Below are 23625 nucleotides of genomic sequence, written 5' to 3'. Positions count from 1 at the left end.
GAAAAAGGAAGATCTTCTGTTTGAAGTACAGGGTATTCAGATTGACCTCTCCAAACAATCATATTCTAGAGCAGAACTCAGGAACGCAAGAGTTTGAAATTCAAGCCTGGTCTTCCAGGTGGTTATAAGGTATAATTTATCAAGTTGGGAGTACAGAACACATTTAATAGTTCTTTGTATTGGTTCCTAGCTTTGAGATGTTATACATGTGGTAAGTTTGCCTGCATTCATACTTTTGCCTTGGGCCCTGGAAATACAACAGATGGGCTTCCTGAAACTACCCTAATCTGGCTTATTTACCTCTATTTTGCAACTCCTATTGTTAAAGTTATCGATAATGTTTTTCTGGTTCTTTCCATTTGACACTTGACCAATACCTCCTCAAAACTCTCCTCTCTCAGTATCACATTACCATCCCAGCTTTCTCCCTTTTTCTCTGTCCTTTCTTATTTGTCTTTCTTGGGTGCTTAGCATGTCATCAGTCATTGAAATAGTAAAATTTCCCAGAATTTCTGTTTTTGGGCATGATCACCACAGACCTCTCTCCTAGTGGGAGCTTTCTAGATTCTAAATCTGATCATATTCTGGTACTGTGAAACTCTACAGTGGCTCCTCATGATGGCCTGCAGTATAAATCCACACACTTCTCATCAGTTGAGGGATTTATAATCATCTGGCTTCTCCAGCCTCATCTGCTACTCCCTTCCTGTATGCATCCAACTCCATCCAAACTGCAGCTCCCTGAGGCCAGCATTGTCTTTCAAGCTTTGGGCTGTTACCCAGGGGTTTCTTTTGCCTACAATATGCTTCCTTCCATTGTCTATCTGGTTAAACTATACACCATCCTTTGGGGTTCATCTTATCCATGTCTGCGCAGCATCTGGAGACTTACTTGGGTAGAATTTTGTGTGTATGTTCACAGACAGTTTCATAAAGGCTTCACACTTTCTCCTGTGTTGGGGGAAAAATATCCATAAACTCCTCCTCTCCCACCCCCATAATGAAGAGTGAGATGTATTTCCTTCCAATGTATATGCTAACTTTTATAAGACTTTAGGCCGGGCGCGGTGGCTCAAACCTGTAATCCCAGCACTTTGGGAGGCCGAGACGGGCGGATCACGAGGTCAGGAGATCCAGACCATCCTGGCTAACACGGTGAAACCCTGTCTCTACTAAAAAATACAAAAAACTAGCCGGGCGACGTGGCGGGCGCCTGTAGTCCCAGCTACTCGGGAGGCTGAGGCAGGAGAATGGCGTGCACCCGGGAGGCGGAGCTTTCAGTGAGCTGATATCCGGCCACTGCACTCCAGCCTGGGCGACAGAGTGAGACTCCGGCTCAAAAGAAAAAGAAAAAGAAAAAAAGACTTTAATTGCAGCTTATAGACAATTCTGTTTTCAGCACTTTACCATGATATCTTAAGAATTTTTCTGTTATCTTGTGGTAGCAAAGCATTATAATTGTCTTTAAAATGTATTACTAAAATGTTTTTTACCAGCAACATAATATGATCAGGCCTGTGATTTGAAAAATAAATCTGTTAATGATGTAAAGGACTGATGTGTGAATAGACTGGAACCAGGAAACCAGATAGAAGTCTATTTGATCAGCCAAGCAAGAGATGAGGAGTAGAACATCGTAGAGCCAGGGAGGAAAGGGGGGAAAAGGAAGACACTGGAACAGATACAAGAGAACTGTGTGAGGAGGAACTGGCAGACCTCAACGAAACATTCCATGCGGCAGAAAAGGTGGAGACAGGTGTCTCTATTAGATGATGCTGTGAAGCAAACTACAGAGGAAACATTACGGAAGGTAGTTTCCTGGAGAACAGTGAATTGAGTTTCTGCATTAATATAACCATTTGGGGAGTCTTCATGCAGACAATAATTGAATGATTGATATTTTAATAACTATGAAAGACAAATTAGAGGAAATGTATAGAATGTATACATTGATGTCAATGGTAAGGGCTGTCAGGTAGATTAGAAAAGATTAAGATATTCTTAGGTTAAGTATTAACTCCTGGAAAACAAGAGCTAATAAAAAATAAAATGTAAAGCATTAGTGATCTGTGAATAATATTTATATAATCATATGCAAAATATATTTATTATCTTAATTTTTAAACACAATTCTGAGCTATTCAGTAATTGTTACGTAACTATATTGGGAAGACAGGAGGAAGGAGTATGGAGGGATTGCATAGACAACTAAATTTTTATTTTCCATAACAGGAATCTGAAGAGAGTATCTAAAGATGAAACCAATGAATAAATAGCAATATAAGAATGTTATTTATAAGTGAGTAAACACCTAAAAGGCTTGAAATTGAATGCACACTGAAGTAGGAAAAAGGAATAAGATAAGAAACTCATGGATTTTAAAAATATTTATTATAAAATATGTAAAATAAATTGACTTTTAAAACTTGATAGTAATGAAATAGCAAGCAGATTAAAGGTAAAATACTATATTTACTGGTATGCATACATATATGTCAACATATTTTAAAGCACAGTTAGGAACACAAATCATAAGTGCCAGCTCAATCAATTATCATAAAACAAACACACCCATCTAGCCATCACCCAAACTAAATGGAACATAATTAGCACCCAGAAATTCCATCTTAAGCTCTCTATATCATTAGTCCTTCCCTCCTACGCAAAAGTAACCACTATTCTCACTACTGTTATCATAGATTAGTATTGTTTTTTAAAACTCAATTTAAGTTGAATAACACAGTATGTATTCTTTGCATCTAAATTATTTCACTTAAAATTGTGTTTGGGAAATTCATCTATGCTGTCGCATGTAGCTGCAGTCATTGATTTTTAATGTTATATAGTATTTTCCTATATACAAATACCACAATCACTGGTTTACTCATCTAATCTATTGTTGATGTATACTTAGAGTGCTTACAGTTTACAGCCATTAAGGTTGCTGTGAACACGTTTGTACATGAATTATGGTGCATATATGTACACATTTGTGCTGAGTAGCTAGATCATATGGGATAATATATATTCAATTTTAATAGATAACATTTAAACCATTTTCTAAATGGGTTATACCAATTTATATGCCCATCAGAAATGTGGGAGAGTTACCATTGCTCTGCATCTTACCAACACTTGATATTGTCAGTCTTAATTTTGTAAGTCTGGTACGTGTGAAGCAGTATCTCACTGGGCTTTTTTTTAATTGGTATTCCTTGATTTCTGATGAAGTTGAATATTCAGATTCCTCTTGTGTGAAGTGTCTGTTCATGTATTTTGCCTATTTTTCTATTGAGGTTGTCTATCTTTTTCATATTAATTAGTAGGAGTTTATTAAATATTTAGATCACAGATTATTGTAACCAATTATCCTTTTGGTTAGAACGTTTGCACCCATTTAAGACAAATTTTCTATATTAAAGTCGTAAAGATATTTTGACTATATGTTATCTTAAATTTTTGTTTGTCTTTTACTTTTACATATAAAATTAACCTGGAATTGATTTTATTTTTTGGTATGGGATGAGGTAGGTATCAATGCTACCTAAATTAATTTGTGAAATTAATGAATCCCAGTTAAAAAAAACACAAGTCAATAAGACTTTATGAAACTGTATATGCTGATTTAAAAATCCATTTTAAACAAACAAGTGATAACATCCAAGAAATTCTGAAATTTTTAAATAATTGTAGGTTGGCTCATTAGTTGTACAGATTGTGCACTGGACAATTTTGGAGGGTGAAGGAAAGGGAGGTATCATTAACCATATAATTTATGTAAAAATGGTTCTGAGAATGAGCTATGTACAATCTGTATAATTGCACAGAAAGGCTCTGGAACCTATAAAACCTATTATAAGGCTATATTGATTAAAACTGTGTTACTGGTTTATCAGTAGGTTGATTGGGTAATGAAAAGGGTAAAGGTCACCAAATTAAACCAAAATTTATATAAAAATATAATATATGAAAGGGGGACATTTCAAATCAGTGGTGAAAAGACCAATTATTATTAAATAATGTTTAGGAAATTTAACAGAATATCTACCTTGTAATCATACCTTACCACAAAACAAACTTTAGATGGAACAAAACAGAAGTTTAAAATTCAACGTGGAACAGTGGTCTGTATATGAGTAAACCTAAAAAGAGAAAAGACTGATGATTTCAACTACAAAAATACACAATCTTCACAAAGTGAAAATTAAAAATAACAAAAGATAAGCTAACACAGTTATAATTATAAGATCTCCTTGGAAAACAAAACCACCTAATAGAAAAATAGGCAAAACGTAGAAAGAAGTAACTAAGCAGACACCTTATAAATACTTTTTTAAACCCTGATGGTCTTAAAATATATGAAAAGATTCACACAACTTCATTCATAATGAAAAGAAATGCATCATATTTTATCATCTTAGATAAAGATGCAAAGATGCAAAAAAAGAGAAGCTGGATTATTTGATGAGGGGAAACAAGCACCCTCACATACCAATGGTGGCAATGTAAACTATTGCCTATAATCTTTGACTTTGCAATTCTGTGGCTCTTTACCAAGATATTAACTAAACTACTGTTCCCTATAACAAAATATTAGAATCACCCAAATGTCCAGTGGTAGGAGACTAGCCAATCAAATTATGATACAATGGAATATTATGTACTTGAAAAAAGAGAAGTGGAGAAGGAGAACAAGAAGAAGAGAGTTTTATTTGAATTTATATGCAGTGATCTCAAGTACATTAAATAAAAAATTAAAAATATATAGTATGCTAGCACTTGTGAGAGAAATAAGAGGAGTAATATGCATATATTCTAGAAAAATATCCAAGAATCTTATAATAGGATTTGCATATTTGAAGGGGAACCATGTTGCCAAGTGAGAAAAGGAAGCTTATTTTTTTACTGTACTCTTTTAGAACTTCCAAATTTTCACCAGGAGCAAATGCTACCTATTAAAAAGATGAATGAAATACTTAATATAAATTAAAAAGATCAGGAGGCTGAGGTAGGAGAATCTCTTGAAACTGGGTGGCAGAGGTTACAGTGAGCCGAGATCGTGCCACTGCACTCCAGCCTGGGGCACAGAGCAAGACTGTCTCAAAAAAAAAAATTGAAAAGAAAAATATAATGAGGGATTATAGTGAAACTCAACTGATTATTGCTACTATTTATTGAACATGAATTCGCACCAAATTCTTCATGTGCAACTGATGTTTGTATTCTTCCCCAAAACTATTTGGTGGTTATTGCTATTCCCATTTCACAGTTGAAGAAACTGAGGCTCAAAGAGAAAATAACTTACTGTGGTCATGTATGAGTTAATAACAGAGGTATATTTCTTACCTGGGTGTGTCTGGTTCAAACCATGTGCATTTTTCACTGTACTTCCTCTTGCTATGACAAGTTTATCTCAGATAAATGGAGATTCTCTTTAAAGCTAACTTGTTAATACCACATCCCACTGGTCAACTGCTAATCCATCTGTCATTTCACTTGCCCTCTGCATTCCCTCTCCGTCCTTTCATACTCATACAAACTTGTGTACATACAGAAATGACTGCTTGGAAAACAACCACCTACCGTGAAGTGACCCAGAACTTTGCGCCGTTCCATGGATAATTGTAGGAAACCAACAAATAGTTTTCTTGTTCAAGACATATGTAAGTAATTGGTCAAAGTTAAGTGGCATTCATCCTATTCTGCATAGCTGGACTGTTCTTGCAACCCTCAACCCTTGCATTCCTCTGCAAAGTGTTTTGTTTATACAGGCAAAATTCTAAGCACATGGATATATCCTAGACTGTCTTCATGATCAGAATCCAAACGTTCAAAAGACAAGGAGCAGAACACAGTTAATAGAGAAAAAATGGAATTGCTGGTTAATCAGTGGAAAAGTAAAATAGCATTCCTTGTCATCAGGATGGAAGAGTGATTGAGTGCACAGCCTTTGGAGTTAAATATACCTGGGTGGGTTCCCAGCTCTATTATTGACCGGCTGTGTAGTCTTGGGTAAGTTTCCTAACCTCTTTTGCTTCCATTTTCTAGATGAGAAAATGGGAATGATAATACTGCATATCTCACAGGCAGGATTGTTGTGAAGGTTAAAAAACAAAGAAGTGGAAGAAAAGCATTATCCTCAGTGCTGGGTGCATGGTAAGAATTCAGTGAATGATAACTATTGTTTTAGGTAATATTAGACTATGCTGCAGGCCAAACCCTCAGTTAGTTCTACAGTTCATATTTCAAATGAGACACTATTTTGTGTCTTCTACAACTTGTTCCGTGGGTGTCTGGTCTCCTTGACTCTACTCTTTCACCACATCTATCAGGGTGTCTGCAGATCTTTACACACTGTTCCCCTTACCTGCTACACTTTTACCCAGATCATTCTTGGAGGACTTCTTTCCAACACTGAGGTCTCTACATGAATATCGTCTGCTCAGAGAAGCTTACCTCAACCAAAATTTCATCTTTTCTTCTACCTCCAGAGCCTAGAATGGTGCTAAAGAAATATTTGCCCTTTAAAATACTATGCTACACTGCAAAATGTCATGAAACATTAAAACATAGCCTGCCTAACATTTTTATTTTATGCTAAGTGACTGCCATCTTCAGATGTTTTTCTCTCATCATCATAAAGCCAGTGGTTTACTATCATTTTCTTGATAAGGAAATTAAAACCAAAGAGTTGACTAACTTTTCCCAGTATATTTTAAGGAATGGGGATACATTTGAAGTACATGAAATAAAATTGTTCTCATTTTAATTTTTCTTAAGTTTTTCATCACACACAAGGAAGAAAGTCTCAAATCAGAGCTAATATTTCTTTAACGTCTCTCTAATACTTCATTAATATCCCCTTTTAAAATAAAGAACAAGTAGACCAAAAGCCCACAGTCGGGCAGGAAACAGTGTTGTATTAATCAGGATAGGTTGAGTTTTTCTGTGGGCAAAAGACACATCCAATGTCTCCGAGCCTAAACTGAACAAAAGCACATTTCTTGTTTACAGTACATGCCCTATATGGGTTTGTATTCAGGATGAAGCAGGGATGCACCACTGTCACTTAGGGATCAAGGCTGAGGCTCCACCATCTTAGAACTGTGTTATCTGAAACCTGCAGCTGTCTTTGTCACATTATAGGAAGAGGGTAGAGAGAAGTGTGCAATGAAACTAAATTACTTGGACCAGTAGGCTGGGCGCAGTGGCTCCCTGTAATCCCAGCACTTTGGGAGGCTGAGGTGTGTGGATCACCTGAGGTCTGGAGTTTGAGACCAGCCTGACCAACATGGAGAAACCCTATCTCTACTAAAAACACAAAATTAGCCAGGCATGGTGGCGCATGCCTGTAATCCCAGCTACTTGGGAGGCTGAGGCAGGAGAATCTCTTGAACCCGGGAGGAGGAGGTTACGGTGAGCTGAGATCGCGCCATTGCACTCCACCCTGGGCAACAAGAGCAACACTCCATCTAAAAAAAAAAAAAACAATTTTACTTGCACCAGTAATGTGAAATGTCATTTCACCTAACGGCCCATTAGACAGACCTAGTTACGTGGATCTCCCTAACAAGAATGTGTGCTTTTCCATATGCAGTAACATCAATCACAAGTACAGATGGTCCCCGACCTATGATGGTTTGATGTCACTGTGGCGCAAAAGCAATATGCACTGAGTAGAAACCATACTTCCAATTTTGAATTTTGATCTTTTCTCAGTCTTGGTCGCAACCACAAGTGTAAAGAACCTGTATGCTATACAGTGTACTGTGTCGCCACATGAGTTTGCCCAGTTGTAGTATAATGTAAATGTCCTAAGCATGTTTAAGGGAGGCTACACTAAGCTATGGCATTTGGTAAGTTAGGTGGATTAAATGCATTCTCTATTTATGATATTTTCTATTTACTATGGGTTGATCAGGATGTAGCCCCATCATAAGTTAAAGAGCATCTGTATCTCACTAAAATCTAATAATATTGTAGTTTTTCATTGTGTGTATTTCTATTATTGTTATATTTATGGCAAGTAGTTTTCTATTTACATGTTCTTTTCAAATAAAATTATCAAGCTGTAAAAAATGAATCAAGACAAAGAAATGTTAAATAAATGACACAAGTGGCTTAGAGGTAAGGCAAAAGTTGAGTTGCTATCTAAATCATTAAAATGTGGGGCTCACTGTTCTTGCATGAGATCACACAGCTAGTTTGTGGCAAAAAGGATAATATTGCAGATTTCTTTGACTCTACATCTGTGCCTTTCCAACATTGCTGTTGTCTTTCTAAGAACTGTGGTACCCAGTAAAGCCTATGCAATAGTCCTAAAGTGCTTCTGAATGCTAACATTAATGAGAGCAATTCCACTTTCTCTAATTATTTTTTCTTTCCTTTTTCTGTTTTTTTTTTTTCTTTCCTTTTTTTTTTGAGATGGAGTTTCTCTCTTGTTGCCCAGGCTGGAATGGAATGCAATGGCCCAATCATGGCTCACTGCAACCTCTGCCTCCCAGATTCAAGCGATTCTCCTGCCTTAGCCTCCTGAGTAACTGGAATTACAGTGATGCGCCACCATGCTTGGCTAATTAGACAGGGTTTCTCCATGTTGGTCAGGCTGGTCTTGAACTCCCGACCTCAGGTGATTCGCCCACTTCAGCCTCCCGAAGTGCTAGGATTATAGGCATGAGCCATCTCTAATTATTCTTTAACATTTTATACCTTTGGATGGTATTTTACGAAAAAATGAAATGACCCAGCAACTACTTTTTAGTTAGTTATACACAAAAATTACTGGACTTAGAAGAATATGAACAGGAAACTTTTAATTTTAAATACATGCAAGAACAGTAAAGAAAATGCCACCAATTTACCCATTTAAATAACAGTTGACACTAAATTAGTGATACTAACAGGGAGATGCTTTTTCATAAAGACCATGTTTCTCTGTAAAGACATTTGGAAGTAAACATTGTAAATCTTTAGGCTTTAGTCAGTGTGTTTTGCTCTGAAGAGGTTTACAAAGCCATAGGGCCAATTGAATCTTCCTACTCCTACTATCCTAATATACTCACTTATTGAAAAATGTCAATTGAGATTTCCAACTTATCCTTCTGTTACTGCCTTTTTGTTCTGTCAAATTGAAGACCTTAGTCCTTAATTTCATCTTTAGAAAGTGAATTTTGATGAAAGAACTGGTCCTTGATAAAAACAAAGCAAAACAAAACAAAAACAAAAGCTGTATTCTTCTCCCTCTACCTATGGCACCTTCTCCCAACCCATGAAGACAGATTGTTCAGATGGCTGCCACCATCCTCAGTTTCATACAGCCCAGTCTTACCCCTTCAGAGAGGGCCTCAAATCTGTCCCCTTACGTTCATTTTCATCCTCTTTTGGCCTCTTAAAAATGTTTCCTCCCATAACTATCACAGAGAAAAGGATCAGATTCACTAATGCTGATTGAAATCACTTAAAATGTCATCCCTCCTAGAATAATGCATTATTGTTTTAAAGGAAGCACCTATGATTATAACAGACCAGGATGACTTCAATGGTGGTGGTAAGGACATATTTTCTGACAGGGTCATGACACTAGCTGGCCTGCTAGCCTCGTAAATGTTGCTTCTTTGGGAGATCTCTGATTCTTTTTTCTCCTGATTTCTTTAACCTGATTTAAAGATACTGCTTCCTACAAGAAATGCTTGGAAGGAGCCAAAACCAGGAAATAATGGAGAGAAAGTATGGAAAGTCAGCTTTGCCTTCTGAGATGTCAAACTAGGGCAGACTTTTTACATAAGATGCTTTTAACACTTCTTTCTTGCTTACAGGAGCTCAGTCTTATTTAGTTGGTTATTTCTGTTCATCACTATTAGTTCATCACCATTTCTGATAAGTAGTTAGAGCCCCAAACAGGAATGAAATTGCTATAAATCAACATATGGGAAAAGGATACTACACTCTACTTTTATAATATGGACAATACGTTTGTTGTCATTAAGACATATTTTCTTTCATTTGCAACACATGAAAACAAACTGAAGTCGACTTCGGCTTTGGCTTTTGTGGCGTAGAGCCAATTTGAGCACATTTGGAGGTAATCTAACCCCTGAACTTACTACAGAAGCCTTTGCCCCAACCTCCTTTGTTGGATACCAGGATTTTACCCCACTCTGCTCATAACCCACTCCTCACTCTAGTGACCTAGAAAGAAGAAACTTGGGTTTGGACTCCAAATTAACTATATGATCTTGCACCTTAGACAAAACCACCATCCCTCTTTTGAGATCTCACTGTGTTACCTGCATAGTGAGCAGGTTGGGCTCAGCCCACCCTCACAGTGCATGATTAGAAGGCCCTTGTCACTCTCGCACACAAGATTTCTTTTTGTTCTCTGTACCTAATTTGCTCTTTGCTTAACTAATTTAAAAGAATTTGTTTGTTTTTGTAAAGTTTGCCTTATTAAAAAGCCACACATGTTCTTTTTGATAATGTAAAAATGCAGACAAGCAACAAGAATAAAGCAAATGTAATTCATGCATTATCTTGCCAACCAGTGAAATGTTACAAGATACAGCTTCCAGATATTTGTAACTTGCTTCTTCCATTAATAACATATCGAGATTATCTACTCATGTACTTAAACATGCAGCCAGCATAGTTTACTTCTCTGAGTCTCTTTCACTGACTACTTTGTAGATAATAATTTTTTATTATTATCAATGTTTTAATCAACATCCATGTTTGCAAATCTTAGTATGTAATGCTTACAAATTTTTAGGATAAATTCCTAAACTAAGAACCTCTTTCACTATGAGTCTTGCAGAGTTATCAGTAAAATTAATAATTGAAGCATTTAAAGCAAAACAATTCTTCAAGAATTCTCGCCGGGCGCGGTGGCTCAAGCCTGTAATCCCAGCACTTTGGGAGGCCGAGACGGGCGGATCACGAGGTCAGGAGATCGAGACCATCCTGGCTAACACGGTGAAACCCCATCTCTACTAAAAATACAAAAAAAAACTAGCCGGGCCAGGTGGCAGTCCCCTGTAGTCCCAGCTACTCGGGAGGCTGAGGCGGGAGAATGGCGTAAACCCGGGAGGCGGAGCTTGCAGTGAGCTGAGATCCGGCCACTGGACTCCAGCCTGGGCGACAGAGCGAGACTCCGTCTCAAAAAAAAAAAAAAAAAAAAAAAAAAAAAAAAAAAAAAAAGAATTCTCTAAGGCAATTAGAGAACTGTAATCTTTTAGGATTAGAGGTCCTTCTGGTGCAGTTCTAATTTCGTATGTGCTATCTATGATATCCCTCCACCCTTGACATTAACAAATTATGTACCTGGCCCTGGAATTATTGACCCTTATATATTAGCTTTCCAGTGATACAGGTGGTATGGATATTTGTTGTTTTTGATGTCCATAACTTATTGACACTGATTTGTGAGGAGTCGCTCTATATGACTGCGTAGGAACTAGTCTTTCCTGCCCCACACCTTCAGGTGGGATTAATGGTGCTCTCGATGGTGCTGGAGCTCAAGCAGGGATAATTTCTTATTCTATTTCTAAAATTTAAATCTGGACACAGAGGTACCAAAACAAAAAAAAAAAAAGAAGACTGAAAATGATGACAATTGATGCATCTTGATGATAGCAGCCCAAGGCTACCTATTGGTTCTTACTCTTGCCTACCCACTGGTTCTGGGTTATGTATGAGGCCTGGTTTTCCAGATTTCCCTTCAATTGTGTAAGCTGTTCCACATCCACCTGATAATTTGCTTCTCTCCTTGAGCTGAATAGAATTAAATTCTTTCAGTCAAAAGAACCACATAGACAGAGTGAGATTGTATTTTTTTTCTTTGTCATTTGTGGTAAAATATACATAACAAAGATTTTATCATCTTAAAATTTTAAATGCACAGTTCAGTAGTAGTAAGTACATTCACAATGTTGTGTAACCAATCTCCAGAACTCTTTTCATCTTGCAAAACTGAAATTCTATACTCATTTACAACTTCCCATTCCCCACCTCCACCAGCCCCTGGCAACCACCATTCTACTTTCCTATGAATTGACTACTCTAGGTGCCTGATAAGTGCAATCATACATTATTTGTTGTTCTGTTTTGTCTTGTTTTTGAGACAAAGTCTTGCTCTGTCACCTAGGCTGGAGTGCAGTGGCACAATCTCAGGTCACTGCAACCTCTGCCCCTTGTGTTCAAGCGATTCTCTTGCCTCAGCCTCCTGAGGAGCCGGGACTACAGCTGTGTGCCACCATGCCTGGCTAATTTTTGTATTTTTAGTAGAGACAGGGTTTCACCATGTTGGTCAGGATGGTCTTGAAATCTGACCTCAAGTGATCCACCAGCCTCGGCCTCCCAAAGTGCTGGGATTATAGGCGTGAGCCACCACACCCAGTGGCATTATTTGTTTTTTTTTGTGACTGGCTTATTTCACTTAGCATGATGTTTTCAAGGTTTATCCAAGTTATATCATGTGTCAGAATTTCCCTTATTTTTGAAGCTGAATAATATCCCATTGTATGTATATACCACATTTTGTTTATCCATTTATCCATTGATGGACACTAGGGTTGCTTCCACCTTTTCACTACTGTGAATAATGCTGCTATGAACATGAGTGGACAAATACCTCTTAGAGCCCCTGCTCTAAGAGGTATGTTATGGATATACTCTTTTGAGAGTATATCCATAAGTGGTATCACAACTTTTTGAAGAACCACTATACTATTCCCTATAGTGGCTGCACAATTTTATATTCCCACCAAGAATACAAAGGGTTCCAATTTTTCCACACTCTCACCAGTGATTTTTTAAAAATATTAGTCATCCTACATTCTAATGGATGCAAGGTAGTTCTCTTCTCTTTTGAAATACATGTTGCACCAAGGACAGCCTCTTGTACTGACAAATAGTTATGCGGAATATAAGGAACAATTCAATACTAACCCAGTTCTCTTGGGGAAGAGCTAGCCAGTTCACTAAAGTCTATTCAGGCTCTAGGATCCAATTTGTTTGGTAAGTTTCTTCCATTCTTGCCACTTCTCTGCATTCCTTCCATTCATTAACAGTTTCTTTAAACCTGGAGAAAATGAAATGAGAACACTTCTTAGCTGCACTTGCTTTCTCTCCTGATGAGTCTGCTAATCGTTTTAGAAAGGGCTTAAGTCTTTCCGCGTTAATAAATCCAAAATGTAGGTTTTGTATAACTCTTTTTTTCCAAAAAGAATAAAGAGGAAACTTAAGCCACCTGCTAGGAATTTGCAAACAAGGTAAATAAGGCTCTTATTAAGGAAACATTTAGAATCTTTCAAAAGCACTGCTGTTGTTGGTTCTGACTTGAGATAACCTGAATTTAAAAAGCCTGGGAGCCAGTCGTTGGCACTCACCTTTCAAAACCTTCACAGCCAAAACTCAGACGCCTAAATGTCTCCTGGGCACATTTGCATCCCGACAGCCTCACTGTGGGGGTTGGAGGGGTGCACATTTCCTCAGCTTTGGAATATTCAATTTTGGCTGTTTTTTATTTTTTATTTTTGAGATGGAGTCTTGCTCTGTCGCCCAGGCTGGAGTGCAGTGGCGCCATCTTGGTTCACTGCAAGCTCCGCCTGCGGGTTCACACCATTCTCCTGCCTCAGCCTCACTAGTAGCTGGGACTACAGGCGCCCGCCACCACGCCCGGCTAATTTTTTGTATTTTCAGTAGAGACGGGGTTTCACCGTGTTAACCAGGATGGTCTCGATCTCCTGACCTCGTGATCCACCCGCCTCAGCCTCCCAAAGTGCTGGGATTACAGGCGTGAGCCACCGCGCCCGGCCTCATTTTGGCTTTACTTCAGCTGTGCCTGAATCAGGAGGTCTGAGACTCTCAGCTAAGTGTGGGCTAAGGAGTCAGCCCTCCTGGATACCCAGGCAGTCAGCTGGGTTCCTCGGAGTAAGGTTCTTAAATTTTCTGAGCTCCAGTTTTCCTCATCCATAAAACAGGAATAAGACTACCAGTTTGTAGGCCTATTGTGAAGATTAGTTGCGGTAATGAATATACACATTTCCAGCGTGCTATCAACATAACAGTCAGTTTAAAAATGAATAAATAATTTTCTTTATTCTTTACGGAAATTAATATTGGTAACTGGTCATTATTTAAAAATAAAATGAATGTGCCTACTCTTTGAATGTGTTTTCTTACCTTTTCTTGAATTTTTTTGAGAGTCCTCAAAAATTATACTGAAAAAAAAAGTTTGACAGATCTATTATACGTCACGGTGACTATAATTAATAACAATATTTTGATTACTTGAAAATTTTTAAGAGGATAGATTATACGTGCTTTCCTCACACACACACACACACAAAAAGCAAGGTAATGCATATGTTAATTAGCTTGTTTAGTCATTCCACAATGCATACATATATCAAAATATCCTGTTATGTATCACAAATATGTGCAATTTTTATTTGTCAATTCAAAAAACGAGCAGGAGCGCTGGCTCATGCTTGTAATCCCAGCACTGTGGGAGGCCAAGGTGGGTGGACCACTGGAGGCCAGGAATTAGAGACCAGCCTGGCCAACATAATGAAAAACCATCTCTACTAAAAATACAAAAAAAAATTAGCCGGGCATGGTGGCACGTGCCTGTAATCCCAGCTACTCTGAAGGCTGAGGTGAGAGAATCTCTTATACCTGAGAGGCAGAGGTTGCAGTGAGCTGAGATTGCACCACTGCGATCCAGCCTGGGGGACAAAGGGGAGATTCTGTCTCAGAAAAAAAGAAAAAATAAATAAACAATAATTCTGGGCATCTCATGTTTTAAAACAGTTCAGCTTGTGTTATTTTTTAAACCTACATATTTTTTCAAGAAATATCTAACTTTTCCCTAAACTTCCATATCCAGTTTTTTTAAGTTTAGATTTCTGTTGTATTATAAATTTCTTCTCATAACTTAGTGTGTATACACACACATATCTTCTATTCCTTTGACTGTTACCATGAAAATTATAAAATCTTTTGTATTTATAGAACTTTTACCAAATATTTTCCAAAAGTTATTTTGATTGTTGACATTCACAGAAACCCAGTGAGTTAGTAGGCACAGCAGTTATTATTACTGTTGTTTCATAGATGGAATGGGAGATATATGACTTTCCCAAGACCTTGAAGCCAGTAAAGTAGTGGAGCCAGAACTCAGACCCAGGCCTTCAGTTTCCAAGTCCAAGATTGTCTCCGCCATATCTCACTGTCCCTCTCCAGGGCCTTATGGTGAAGGGCTACTGGCTAAATAAATGGAGGAAACAAGCAGAAATGTAAGGTTGAATGCCTTTTTGGAATTTGGAGGAACCAAGTATTAGCAAACAACTGAAAGTTTATGCTCAAAGTCTAACAAGAAGCCAGTTGCATTGGGAATACTTGAACTGCTTCAGAATTTGTATATATATTTAAGACAAGGTCTTGCCCTGTCACCCAGGCTGAAGTGCAATGGTACATTCCTGCAGCTTCCATCTCCCAGCCTCAAGTGATCCTCCCACCTCTCAGCCTCTCTCAAGTAGCAGGGACTACAGGCCTGCACCACCACTCCTGGCTAATTTTTGTGTTTTTTGTAGAGACGGGGCTGGGCCATGTTGCCCAGGCTAGTCTGGAACTTCTGGGCTCAAGTGATCCTCCTGGCTCAGCTCCCCACAGTGCTGGGATTACAAGCATGAGCCACCACACCCAGCCTGGTACATTCTTTAAAACAATGAAAAATGCCCTGCATATTCCAGATTTCTCTTTTCTCACATATGCCATTATTATGTCATAAATACTAAACTCTTATTTGCCTTAGTTAATGGATTTATAGCTTAAATATATTTTCTGAAGACTTCCTGTGCATACTTTCCGTAAAAAAGCAATAAACATACCCTATATATTTAATTCTTATTCTACCCACATTTAGAAAGGATGCAAGGAGATTCTCTATGTATCTGATATTGTGGCTAAGAATGAATAAACAAATAAATGAAAAAAATTGGTCTGGATCTATTTCTACATGCCATACTAATTTATTCAGGCCTTGTTAAATCTCTACTATCAGCCAAAATTGGAATAAGTCTACTCTAAAACAATTTGGCATTATGCTTAAAGAGCAAAAAAATAAATAATTGCTCCCCCAGCAGAGAATTTATCTTATGGAAGTACTACCACTCACATTCCAACTCTGTATATACATATATGAACACACAGAAACAATTATATGCTTGAAAATTAAAATATAATTGCTGACTAGCAAATAGCAGAAAAATCTTCAACAAAATTAAAGTGGTGGAGGAAATTATAGTAGATCAAATGATGGAATATTGGGAAACTGCTACATTATTATTTTGAAGAATTTGTAGCACTATGCAGTGTAATTTTTTTTTTTTTGACACAAGCAAAGAAAGAAAAAGCAAATCATGTTTATACTCTGTTATAACAATGAAAAAAGGATATTTTGCATGTGGACAAAAACTTAAAAGAAGCATAGAAATGTCAAAGGTTGCCCCTTGCCCCCTTTGTGAATCAGTTAATACTACTTGCATAATGAAAAACAAAAATAAGAAACTGAGTTCCTTTTGGCATACCATCTGTAGAAAACCTGTAAGTCGCTCTTTGTCCTAATTTAAGTGGATGCTGTGAACATGAAGTGATACCAGGACTGGGTTGTGGTGCACTTGAGCCCTGACTGCACCACATGGGGAAAGTTCAGAGCAATGAGCGAGACTCACTGTTGCCCAAGAACTATCACTTATGCTATCTCAAAACAAAACAAACATGCTCTACATTCCGCATATCTGTAGGGCATCAAGATCCCAGCCATCATATCTTTAAATCATTGGATCCCAAAGGGAAAGTAAAATTGCATGAAGGAAAAATACGACACAGAGGGGAAAAATACTCCTTTTTGTAAGTCTTTATTTTTTAGTTGCTCCTCCCATAGTAATGCACTGAAAGGCATAACAGTTTATATTGTACAAAGCATTTGAAGAAAGTACCTCAACTTGCCGATTATTTAAAAATGAGATTACAAACAAAAAGAAAACAAATCTGGTTCCTCAATAAAGGGCAAAATAACTGAATACAGTCTGTTATTTACTTCTCTCTTTTAACATAAGGTTGGGAACACTTCATTTTACAAATAGGATTAACATGAACATAACATCGCACAAGCTTGCAGACAACCAGCATAAAATATGGAGTACAGTTTTTAATCAGAAGAATCATGCTTCCATGAAAGAAATTATAATCGTTTATACAATTGAATCAATTTCAGTATTACAAAAACTAAGTTGCATCTATTTGTATTTAGTTCATTAAGAAGGAAAACAAAACAAACAAACAAAAAAGGAATGTTAAGAAGAGCCAAACACCATTTGGCACTCTCATACACAGGTCGGGTCACCTTGGTCCTTGAAATTCAGAAAGGGGTGTGCCTCAGACGTCATAAAGTAGTGGCTGACTGGAACAGTGCTATTTTAATCAACAAACAATAGTTTGCCAACAAATAAATACATGATACACGCAACACACACACAAAAATAAACATTAAAAAAACAGTGACATGATTGTCTAAAATTAAGATGTTATTACAAGGATTTGGCAAACAATTTATTAGTGGTACAGCGATACTGGTGATGAATAGGTTACTTCACTGACTTAACCTCTTTGGGTGTGAACATCCATAGTTTACAATATACACATACCCTTTTTCCCTAGTTTTAACCAATGTACTTAAGAAGGCAAAAGGGGGAACAAGTACTCCCTGTTATCAGTTTCTATAATAATTGACTGTGCATTTCATCCAACTACTTCTGTCTTCAAAGGGTTAAATTACATAAAACTTTAACGAAGAAAAAAAATTAAATCTGTAATTGAAAGCAACTGTTCCCAATCATGTCAGGTGATCTTGTACAAAGGAGAATTCAGTTTCTATGGAGTATTCATTCGTATCAATGCTGCCATCTCAACTGCCCTTCTCACCCACCCATACCCTAAGGTGGGGTAAACTGGAAGATGCCTTCAGCCCAGCAAGTTTTTTGTTTTCACTGAATCACTTTAAGTCGCACTGATTGATCTTCCAGAAGTCAGCAGCTGCCTTTGCTGTGCAAAACAAAATATCGAGAATAAATAGTTTCTTTTTTCTTTCTTTTTCTTTCTTTTCTTTTTTAAATCATTCAGTTTAAGGTCACTAGACTTTAGATGAGTGACCCTGCAGGTTTATAAGGCATTCTGCTCAGCAGTCTTGTAAATAGTCCTATATGAAAGAGCCATGCTACTGTTGGACTTGGTCCCACCCTGGTCAACCTTCATAACGTCATACGTGGCTTATGGACTGGATAGCACTGGATTCCGCTGCAGCCCTGGCCATACTGTGCCACACGTTGGAAGAACTGTGGGATGTAGAATGGAGGGACTCCTTGTCAGACAATGACAGCATCATAGCATATGCCTGGGGTAAAAAGGAGAGAGACTTAGTAAATGGCATTTGAAAAACATCACTTTTAGATCAAAGAATATTGTTGGTAAAACGGAAAGAGATGGGACCCTGAGTAGGGGCATCTTTCATGGGTGTGTTTGGCAAAGGAGGCATATTTTTTTGTAGAAATCACATGGGATTACTGCTGGCCTTTAGTGCCTAGGAGACCCCAAAAGTGACACACTCTACAGAACCAAAAAGAACTATCCTACCTAAAATGCAAATAGTGCCTCCTTTGAGAAAGATGAGTCGGTCTCCTGTTCAACTGCAAATACAGTCATCCATCCACTACATATGTTCAATTCACTAAAAATATGATTGTGTGCTTATGACTGAAACCACAAATATTAATAGGTCTCTATCCATAGACCTACCTTGACAGAGCTGTGGCCTAGTAGAGGATACAGCCTGACTCCTACACTTTATAACCGAAAGCACTGAAGGTGCTTGAGTGACTTGCCCAAAGTCACTCAATTAGATATATACTGGGAGAAGCATAACTAAAATGTATTTCTGCCCAACTTTTAATCCAGTGTCTTTTCTCCAGTTTCCCTCCTTGCTTGACATACTCAGTACTGACACCCACAAGTTGAGGTGGATCAAATCAGCTCTACCAAAAAAAATACAACCAAACACACGACCCAACAATGTTCTAATCAACTTGTTTTCCAATGTCTGCTGAGCAGAAGCTGCATGGAGGTGCTCTGTGAGGAAGTGCTCTTTCTTCCCTATTATCATGTCAAATTTTAAATAACTGTTCAGAGAATCCCCCATTTGCTGCCAAGTAAAATATTCAAATGGAATGTTTGGTCTTGACTTGTGAGTGAACTTTTCACTGTTGATTCGCTATTGTTGGTCTCATCCATTGCTAAACTTGCTTGTCAAAATGCTGCTGAAGTGGAATCATTAAAGTCCTGCCAAAGACATTCCACTGTCTGTAAACAAAGACAAAATGCCTCTGTTGTTAGGCAGAATTTCATCTCTAGGAGTCATGCTGAGACATGTGGCCAGTCTGTGGTTTCTTCCATAATCACTGCATTCAGTTAGAAAATCTGCCCTTGCAGGCTGATTTTGATTTGCTGGGTCATCGCTCTAAATGTACACATTTGACTTTTATGTATGCAGTTTACCTTTTGGACCTCTACGATATCTCATGATCCATTTAACAAATATTTCTTAAGCATCTACTCTATGCCAGGCTCTGTGTTAGATCCTAAGGAATTAAGAATAAATAATATGGAGTACTTATCTTTGGCAGAGTTAAAGTATGGGTTAACTGAGCATTGAACCTAAATTATCTATTCTGATTATGTACCTACTTTTAGAGAAAAAGATAAAGAATATTCTGAAAGAGTTAAATTCTGATATTTGGGAAGATAAAAGGGAGTACAGAGGGAATTTTAAGTTTTAATCCTGGCTTTAAACCTGCCTCTACTCACCTAGCTGTGTGACCTTGAGCAAGTTTCTTAATCTTTTAAGCTTTGCTTTCCTCCTATAAAACAGATGATAGTAATAACAGCACTGGCCTCCAAGAGTTGTGGAGGAATCACACGCACTAACTTACATAAAGTGTTTAGCTCAGTGTGCCTGACTGAGGTAATACATAAATAGTACCTATTCATGAAATTAATTTTTACATGATAGAGTTTCTCAAGGAAGAGCACATGCAAAATGCAGCTACTATTGTACTGGTCAACTATTTTCAATTCAATCACTATAAAAATTACAGAATAAATATATGAATGCTTTGAGTAAAGCATCTGAGCCTTTAGATTCTAGAAAATGGCAAAACAGCATATCTGCCTTTTGGTAATCAAAGGAAATAAACATTTTCATATATAAGGATCAGTGCCCAGCATATAGCTGGTAGTTAATAAATGAATGAATGAATGGTATTATGAAATAAAGTGAATTTGCAAAAAGGCCTGACCATTTCCAAACTTATCTGTATAATGTGATCAAGTAACAAGAAAAATATGACTTAGGATTGCAAAATGCTCGTATTTCTTATAATGGTAACAGCCCAACTGGGCAGGGGATTTATGTCAAAATGCTGGTACTAAAATGTATTATAATTACATCCCTTATCTCTAGGTTTTCAGGCCCTTTTGTCTTCTATCACTTCTGGCCATTTCTGGAGTTTTTAGGTATTATATCTTATAATAAATGAGAAGCATTTTTGGTGAACTAATTAAAAGAAATTTAAAAAGAAAAAACCATGTCCAGGTGCAATGGGTCACACCTATACAAATCCCAGTAATTTGGGAGGCTGAGGTGGGAGGACTGCTTGAGCTCAGGAATTTGAGACCAGCCTGGGCAACATAGTGAAACCTCATCTCTATAGAAAATTGAAAAATTAGCCTTGCATGGTGGTGAGTGTCTATAGTCCCGGTTATCCAGATGCCTGAGGTGGGAGGATCACTTGAGCCCAGCAAGTCGAGGCTACAGTGAGCTGTGATTGCACCACTGCACTCCAGTCTTAGCAGCTGAGTGAGACCCTGTCTCAAAAACAAACAAAGAAACAAGTAACAAAAGACCAAAAACCTGAATACTCTGGCTATCTCTAATCAACAAGGATGGAAGAATGGGAAATCAAGGGTTAAAAAAAACACTAGCCACCGCTTATGGATGTCTCTAAGTAAAAATGAAATGTCTACTCTAGCTAGTTTACCTTTAATGTTAAAAACTGAAAACTTCATTTTTATCCCCATTGAATAAAAATCCACTTACCCCTTTTACAATGAGGAAATGGTACCTATAGTTTTTAAGTGATGTTCTCAAGTTCATGGAGGTAGGCTCCAGGAGCCTCTGTAGATGCTGGCTGCTTTGACTTCAATTGAGAAAGAACATTTATTTTGCCTATTACCATACATAATATCTCAGAACTTTTTACTAAATTGAGTATTATTTAATGATTTGTATTATCCCACTGACACAATGTTTTTCCCACCTTCCTTAGGGTATTACTACATTTGCTGTTAAGACCAACCCAGACATCTTACCCAAATAGAAAATCATTTCCAAATGAACAAACTAAGATGGTCACATTGCAGTTCAGGCCACCTACAAAATGAACTAATGGATCAGGCAATTAGACCACAGTGCCCAATAAATATGGCAATAGGAAGTTTCTTTAAGTTTAATTGACCTGAATGAACAACCTGGTTGACTGTGGATGTCCAACAAAAAGTACTGACTTCCTTTATTTTGTAACAAAAACACTGAGGCTCTTTTAATTGCTATTTATGGACCCTTTAATGGATTTATTTTTAGTTATCATAGTGCTGATACAATGCTGTACAGCCTAATAAATTTGAGTACCATTCATTCACTCATTCATTCGTTGAATTTAAAATTGACCGGTTTTATTTCCAAACCTGCCAGTAAGTTGGTGTAGACCTTTGGCAACTCACTTCATTTCTGATCCTCATTTTACTATTAAATTACAACATGAGATGACTTACTAATTAACTACACCTAACAATTTACTAGACAGAAGGGGACAAAAAATAGAATTCACTTTTCAGAAAAATCTTAATATATAATTACATTGACAAAAGTATAGACATGGAAAATGACTCTGAGGTAACACATAAACATTTGCAAACAAACATGATGAACTAACTGTACAGAAGTAAGAGAATTACAAAGTCAAGGAAAGATGAGTGTAGGATGGGGTTTGTCATATAATTTCTATGCAGAATGCAGCTAAATTAATTGCTTTCTTGCTTACCTATTTTGGATTTGGTCATAAACACAGTAAAGATATGAACATTTTTAGAAAAGTATCTGACCCTGTTTGGATTCTAAAATATTTCAAAGATAGAATATTTGCTTATTGGTAGTCAAAGGAAATGTACGTTTCATGCATAATGTAACCATGATGCTGTACTATGGGAAAATCCGTACCTGCGATTTAGACTTTCTGTGTAACGGCTGCTTCAGTTCCTCTGGCACATGGGAAGTACTAAAAGAAGACAGCTCAGCTTCAGAATATTGATTATCTTCCATTTTCCTCATTTTGAGGCTATCTGTGAAGTGCCTTATATGATCTAGAGCAGAAAGTCCACTTTTATATTCTTCCTCTTTATACCTAAAATGAACCAATGAAAAACACAGAAATTTTTTTTTTCAGTTTGTTATCTAATCAAATCACTTTCATTTGAATCTATCTGTACAACTGACAAACTTCATATGATGTATCTGCAGGGTTAAGTAGCATGCATCAATGATTGGGTTTTTATAAATATTTACAGACATCATGCCTTAAAAATATATTTCTGTTAAGATTTTAGTAACTAAAACCAAGCATATATTTGAGATAAAGAGTTAAAGTCAGTGACACATTTGTCAGTAATGTGCAGAGACAGAATTCATATATTCATAATTTCCATGTAAAGTAAAGCTAGTTATGACAATATTTAGTCAATATCCATCATGTAAATATAACAGTGCCATCAATTTAACTGTTTGGTTATTTATTTTCATTTAAAAAGTTATCATCTATATAGATCACATATATATCTAATGAAGTGAAATTTATCTCAATTATACTTAACTGATGATCATACCAGATTATTGCATAAATTAAATATGTCAAAATCTCTATTTTTCTTTGAGTTTTATAGGTAGAATCTAACAATAAATGATTGTACTTATGTAGTTTTCATTTTATCTTTCCCACCTCAGGTTAATCAGAGTTGCACAAAACCTGATGTATTTATACACTTGTGGATTATGTTGATGGCCACCTTATTTTCATCTATTTAAATCCAATCCACTGAGTATCCCTTACTAATTCAAATTTAATTTTTGTTATTTATAACTCACAAATTGCTTATCACAGGAGGAATTGCAACCGTATGTGGATCTACTATAACTTAGTTTCTAAAGTCACCCAAGTTACTCACCTCACTGGGGATGTCTTGCAACTCATCTCCAGAGCACTGGTTTCTTCATAGTCATCCTCAGGGTTTCCTTCATGTAAATTACTTGTCACTGGTTCCTTTCCTGTTTTTCCAGTAATATCATTGTCTTCATCCTCCTCATCTAACAACACCTCATCTTCAACTTCTTCATCATCCAGTAAGTCTGAATTTTGACTGGTCACCAAAGCCTTTTCATCTTTAAAATGACTGCCATTCATT

General features: G+C 37.1%; 1 protein-coding gene across 15 annotated transcripts in view; it reads right to left on the bottom strand.

Annotated features, from left to right (window-relative positions):
• Positions 1-16892: 16892 nt before the first annotated feature.
• Positions 16893-23625, bottom strand: part of MECOM (MDS1 and EVI1 complex locus) — a 622387-nt gene continuing 615654 nt past the window's right edge. For 8 of the 15 annotated variants that reach the window (XM_030929613.1, XM_030929614.1, XM_010382913.2 and 5 more), the window contains 3 exons: positions 23389-23625; positions 22388-22571; positions 16901-18451 (listed from right to left, as the gene is read on the bottom strand). In XM_030929613.1, the coding sequence (XP_030785473.1) occupies positions 18317-18451; positions 22388-22571; positions 23389-23625 (556 nt within the window). In that variant the 3' untranslated portion in view covers positions 16901-18316. Of the gene's footprint in view, positions 18452-22387; positions 22572-23388 lie in introns of all 15 variants that reach the window. The other 7 variants (XM_030929616.1, XM_030929646.1, XM_030929630.1 and 4 more) reach the window with 2 other exon arrangements.

The sequence above is a fragment of the Rhinopithecus roxellana genome, chromosome 1 (assembly GCF_007565055.1).
Source record: "Rhinopithecus roxellana isolate Shanxi Qingling chromosome 1, ASM756505v1, whole genome shotgun sequence".
Classification (NCBI taxonomy): domain Eukaryota; kingdom Metazoa; phylum Chordata; class Mammalia; order Primates; family Cercopithecidae; genus Rhinopithecus; species Rhinopithecus roxellana.
The sequence above is the reverse complement of the archived record's forward strand: the minus strand, read 5'-3'. Positions and strand labels throughout refer to the sequence as shown.